This window comes from Ovis canadensis, chromosome 24 (genome assembly GCF_042477335.2).
Source record: "Ovis canadensis isolate MfBH-ARS-UI-01 breed Bighorn chromosome 24, ARS-UI_OviCan_v2, whole genome shotgun sequence".
Lineage (NCBI taxonomy): Eukaryota > Metazoa > Chordata > Mammalia > Artiodactyla > Bovidae > Ovis > Ovis canadensis.
The window spans coordinates 56760001-56765000 of record NC_091268.1 but is presented as its reverse complement, the minus strand read 5'-3'; the positions used below and the strand labels follow the sequence as shown (position 1 = coordinate 56765000).

At 67.1% G+C, this 5000-nt stretch overlaps 1 protein-coding gene across 1 annotated transcript; it reads left to right on the top strand.

Annotated features, from left to right (window-relative positions):
* The first annotated feature begins 1120 nt into the window (after positions 1-1120).
* UNCX (UNC homeobox) lies at positions 1121-4935 on the top strand. The gene is made up of 3 exons (XM_069571263.1): positions 1121-1394; positions 1645-1820; positions 3802-4935. The coding sequence occupies exons 1-3, from the start codon at positions 1121-1123 to the stop codon at positions 4933-4935; spliced, it is 1584 nt and encodes a 527-aa protein (XP_069427364.1).
* Positions 4936-5000: the final 65 nt, after the last annotated feature.

Here is a 5000-nt window from a genome sequence, read left to right as displayed (position 1 = left end):
TAAGAATATATCCTTTAATGATTGAGCTCGGAGTATATCAATATTTTACCGTGGGGAAGGGAGTGATACTTCTCTGGGAACATAATTTAATTACAACAAATGGGTTGGGCGCCTTGGCCCTATTCTTCAGAGGCCGAGTCAAAGGGAGATATATTTATTTTTTCCCTTCTGTGTGTAGGGGGCCTGACTGGCCGCCACCCCAAACTACTTTCCCCTTCTCCTCGCCTCCACTTTTCTCTGCCCCAGGCCGGGTTTCACCCGGGTAGGGGGTACGGGGGTGGGGTGGTGTCAGGGTGCCTCCCGGGCCACCCTCACCTGCGTCTGTAGAGAGGGTGCTGCCAATCAATCAAAGAGGGCATTAATTACGCCTCTTTTATTGACGGGGCTGCCTCCTTAGGAGCCGTCTCTTTCGGAGTCGCCTCCTCCCCCGCTCCGGCCTGCGCCTCCTCCCCTCCCCCGCCGCCTGGAGCCGGAGAGGAGATGAGAAACCCTTGTAGTTTTAAATTCAATGTGACAGTTTCGGAAAGAGCGGATGATGAATCTCCTATTATTGGATCAGTCTATTTGCCGCTCAATGTCTCTCTGTAATTGGAGCAACATCACTTTAAAGGTTCAGAGAGTACAGCATTTCTGGTGAAAAATCCCCACAACACGCCGGTGAATGTTTTAAAGGGAAATCTATTAGTGATTTGCGGAGGGGCGGGGGCCGGCGGCGGGTGGCGGCGCGGGCGGGGGCCGGCGGGGCCGGGGGTGGGGGGCGCGCCGGGGGCCCGCGCCGGGCCGCGCCCCGCCCGCCCTCCCCGGTCTTGTTGTGACAGCTCCTGATACTGTTTATTGAGGTGCATGTCAGGTATAATTAGCAATCGATATGGAAAACGGCTCCGTGCGCCCAGCACGCCTCTGACGTCAGAGCCGATTAGCGCTTCTTATTGGTCCCAAATTCCCCGGGCCGCGGCTAATTACCGGGAGCTTGATGTTGATAAAGTAAAGCGCCGGAGAGCGGGCGAAGCATGTGTAGGGCTCCGGGTGCCTGTCTCCGCCGCCGCCGTCCGCGCCTCCCGCCGCTGGCCCGCCCCGGCCCCGGCCCGCGCCCCCGCGCCCCGCCGGCCTCCCGCGCGAGATGATGGACGGCCGCCTCCTGGAGCATCCGCATGCCCAGTTCGGGGGCTCGCTGGGCGGCGTGGTGGGCTTCCCCTACCCGCTGGGCCACCACCACGTGTACGAGCTGGCCGGCCACCAGCTGCAGTCGGCCGCCGCCGCCGCGGTGCCCTTCTCCATCGACGGCCTGCTCAGCGGCTCGTGCGCCGCCGCCGCCGCCTCGGTGGTCAACCCCACGCCGCTGCTGCCGGCCGCCTGCGGGGTGGGCGGCGACAGCCAGCCCTTCAAGCTGTCAGGTAGGCGCGGCGGGCGGGGAGGGGGCCGCAGGGGTAGGGGCCCCCGTCCGGCGAAGGAGTGGCTCGCGGGCGGCCGTGGAACTGGCTCCGCGGCCGCCGCTCCGGGGCCGCCTCGCTCGCCGCTCGCCGCCGGCTCAGGGCGCGCGGCAGCCCTGTCCGCTCGGCTGCCCTTCCTGGACAAAAGCGGGTGGCGGCCGCCCTCCGGCCGGGTCGGGGGCTGAGCCGCGCGGCGTCCTGTGCGTGCCCGCAGACTCGGGGGACCCGGACAAGGACAGCCCGGGCTGCAAGCGGCGGCGCACCCGCACCAACTTCACCGGCTGGCAGCTGGAGGAGCTGGAGAAGGCGTTCAACGAGAGCCACTACCCCGACGTGTTCATGCGCGAGGCCCTGGCGCTGCGCCTGGATCTGGTCGAGTCCCGAGTTCAGGTAAAGACCCGCCGTGCGCCCCGCGAGTCGCCATCCCGCCGGCGGCCTGCGCGGCCCGGCGCGCCTTTGTTCTCGACCTCCAGGTGGGAGACCGCAGGCTCCGCCAGAGCCCGCCGCGCGCTCGCCGGCCGGAAGCTGGGGGCCGGGGGCTCGGCGCCCCGCGGAGAGCGAGGCGGGTTTCCCGGGAGGGAGCCGAGGCGGCTCGGGAGGGGCCGGCGAACGGGAGCTGCGTCCGAACCGGGGAGCTGCGTGACAATGGGGTCCGGCGATCGCGCGACACGAGGCTGGGGCGGGCGAGGTGGCCAGGAGGACCCGGCCCGGCTCGGACTTGGAGGAGACCCGGAGAAGGCGGGCTTGACGCCTCCGTGCCGGGGCTGGGGGCTCGTCCCCCAGCCTGCGGCTAGCGCGTTTGTTTACTTTCGTCTCTGAAATATTCACATGGAAACATATTTATCACTTTGCAGACGGGGGCAGCTGAGGCGGAAACTTCAACACTTAAAACATGCGGGGCGGGGGGGGGGGGTAGGGTGTCTGAATCTTTAACACCGTCGGTTATATCTTTTTTTCCCTCCTGTAATTTGATTTTCTTCCGAGACTGTCGGCGGTATTCTTCTTAAAAATACAGTGTCGATTTGGTGCGTTGAAAATTCAAGATGAATCATGCATAATTAAATGTTTCCCTAAAGTACAGACATCTTTTTTAGGTCGGTGTGGTGGGGAGCAGGGCATGGGCCACGATGTGGGCGCCGGACTTGGAGGCGCCTGTTTAGCACCAATAGCTTTGTCTAGAAAGGTGTCCTCTCCTGTGCCGGGGCCTCCCTGATTGACCTTTTCTGTTTGTAAATCCTTTTATCCAATTTGTTCTAAGTGTCTTAAGTGGAGTCAAGACCTCTTCATTCCTCCTTCAACGTGGTAATGAGTGATTCTGGGTAACTCTAGGCAGACGGGGATTTACACCCCCCCCCCAAAAAAAGGATATTTAAAAAGAGAGAAAGGGCAGCAGCAGTCCTGGGGAGGTTACCACTTAATACCCAGAACGTTGGCACTGAAAAGGCTCCCGGTGACCGGGCCGGCCTGCTATTGTGCGGGTCTCTACACAGCCGGGAACAAAGAATTCGAATTGCCGCGATTTTACGGGCAGGGTCCTGTGCCAGGGCTCCTCGGGATCTGACTCTGTGGTGCTGGAGCCAGGGTCTAGGGCTGCTAGCACCCTGCAGGCCCGCGGGGCTCCCAGGACCAGGCCTGCGGAGAGGGCGAAGGGGCGGGTGGGCCCTGGCTGCTCCTCAGCAAGGCCTGGCCGCTGGCCGCCAGTCCCCTGGTTTCGGCCAGGCCCAGCCAGTTCCAGAGGGCTGTGCTGGTGCTCTGGCCTGGAGCTTTCAGAGAAACGGGGTGGGGGAGAGCAGGCTGCTGAAGCTCGCCCTCCCAAGTTCAGCCCCCCAGTTCCTTCTGGGAGAAAAAGCACCCAGATTTCCCTTCACGGGAAACCCCCAAATCCGGGCTTTGACTCAGTCCCCAGGGAGCTGAAGACAGGTGTGGAGGGCAGCTGAGCCCTGCCGCTCCTGGTCCTCAGGCCAGACGCTCAGCCCTGGGCCAGTCGGGCTGCTTAGAACCCAAGCTGTGAGAAGCCAGGAGGGGCGAGAGGGGGCCCTGCCCTCTGCCTCCCAACCAGGAACCCAGCGCCCTCGGTCAGGGGCCAGACCAGTCCTGCCCAACGAAGGGGCAGCTCCCAGTTCTGCGAGGTGAGAAGCTGAAGCGGGAAGCCGGCGAGAGGCCCCGTCGGCCTCCTTCTGGGTGGAAAAAGATACGCCTGCAGCCTGACACCGAGGTCTGGCTCAGGGCCGGCTGGGCCGCGTGGCTCAGCTGCCGCCCCCTGGCCGGAGCCGAGGCTGTGCAGGCCTGTCTGGGGGGGGGAGTGGGGAGGCCCGAAGCCCCCCGCCGCCTGACCGAGCCCCCCCTCCTCTCCCCTATCCGGCTGCTGTAGGTCTGGTTCCAAAACCGCCGCGCCAAGTGGAGGAAGAAGGAGAACACCAAGAAGGGCCCGGGGCGGCCGGCGCACAACTCGCACCCGACCACGTGCAGCGGAGAGCCGATGGACCCGGAGGAGATCGCGCGCAAGGAGCTGGAAAAGATGGAGAAGAAGAAGCGGAAACACGAGAAGAAGCTGCTCAAGAGCCAGAGCCGCCACCTGCCCTCGCCCGGCGGCCTGTCCCTGCACAGCGCGCCCAGCTCCGACAGCGACAGCGGCGGCGGCGGCCTGTCCCCGGAGCCGCCCGAGCCGCCGCCGCCTGCCGCCGCGGCCAGGGGCCCCGGAGCGCACAGCGCTGGCGCGGCGGGAGCACCGCCCGCACTGCCTGGCGAGCCGCCTGCGCCCGGCACCTGCGACCCCGCCTTTTTCCCGAGCCAAAGAAGCGGCGCTGGCCCGCAGCCGCGGCTAGGCCGCCCCGTGGACAAGGACGCGGCCCCGTGTGCACCCGGGGCAGTGGCGGCTGAGCGCGGGGCCGCGGGCCCGCCCAAGGCCAGCCCGTTCAGCGTGGAGAGCCTGCTGTCCGACTCGCCGCCGCGCCGGAAAGCGCCCCCCGCCAACGCGGCTGCCGCGGGGCTGGACTTCACACCCGGGCTGCCGTGCGCGCCGAGGACCCTCATCGGCAAGGGCCACTTTCTGCTTTATCCCATCACGCAGCCGCTCGGCTTCCTGGTGCCGCAGGCCGCACTCAAGGGCGGCGCGGGCCCGGAGCCCGCGCCCAAGGACGCGCCTCCCGCGCCCGCCGTGCCGCCCGCCCCGCCTGCCCAGGCCAGCTTCGGGGCCTTCCAGGGGCCCGGCGGCGCTCCGGACTCGGCCTTCGCGCGCCGCAGCCCCGACGCTGTCGCCTCCCCGGGGGCCCCGACCCCGGCGCCTTTTCGGGATGCCGCGGCCTCGGCCGAGGGCGGCGGTGGGGACTGCGCGGATGCGGGCACCGCCTGCCCAGCGGCCCCGCCGCCGCCGCTCGCGCCGTCGCCCGGGCCTGGCTTGCCGGCTCCCAGCCCCGCTGCAGAGCCAGCCGTCGGCGGGGCCCCCGAGCCAGGCGCCTCGACGGGACCCAGCGCGCTGGATGGCGAGGAGCTGGCCATGGACTGAGGGCGCGGCGGGCCGGGGAGGCGCTCAGCCGGCCTGCGCCCGCTCGCTCAGGCTGCGGCTCACAC

Coding starts and splice junctions, on each gene's coding strand:
- UNCX (XM_069571263.1), top strand. CDS start 1,121: ATGATGGACGGCCGCCTCCTGGAGCATCCGCATGCCCAGTTCGGGGGC. Junction 1,395..1,644: donor CCAGCCCTTCAAGCTGTCAG/GTAGGCGCGGCG, acceptor GCGTGCCCGCAG/ACTCGGGGGACCCGGACAAG. Junction 1,821..3,801: donor TGGTCGAGTCCCGAGTTCAG/GTAAAGACCCGC, acceptor CGGCTGCTGTAG/GTCTGGTTCCAAAACCGCCG.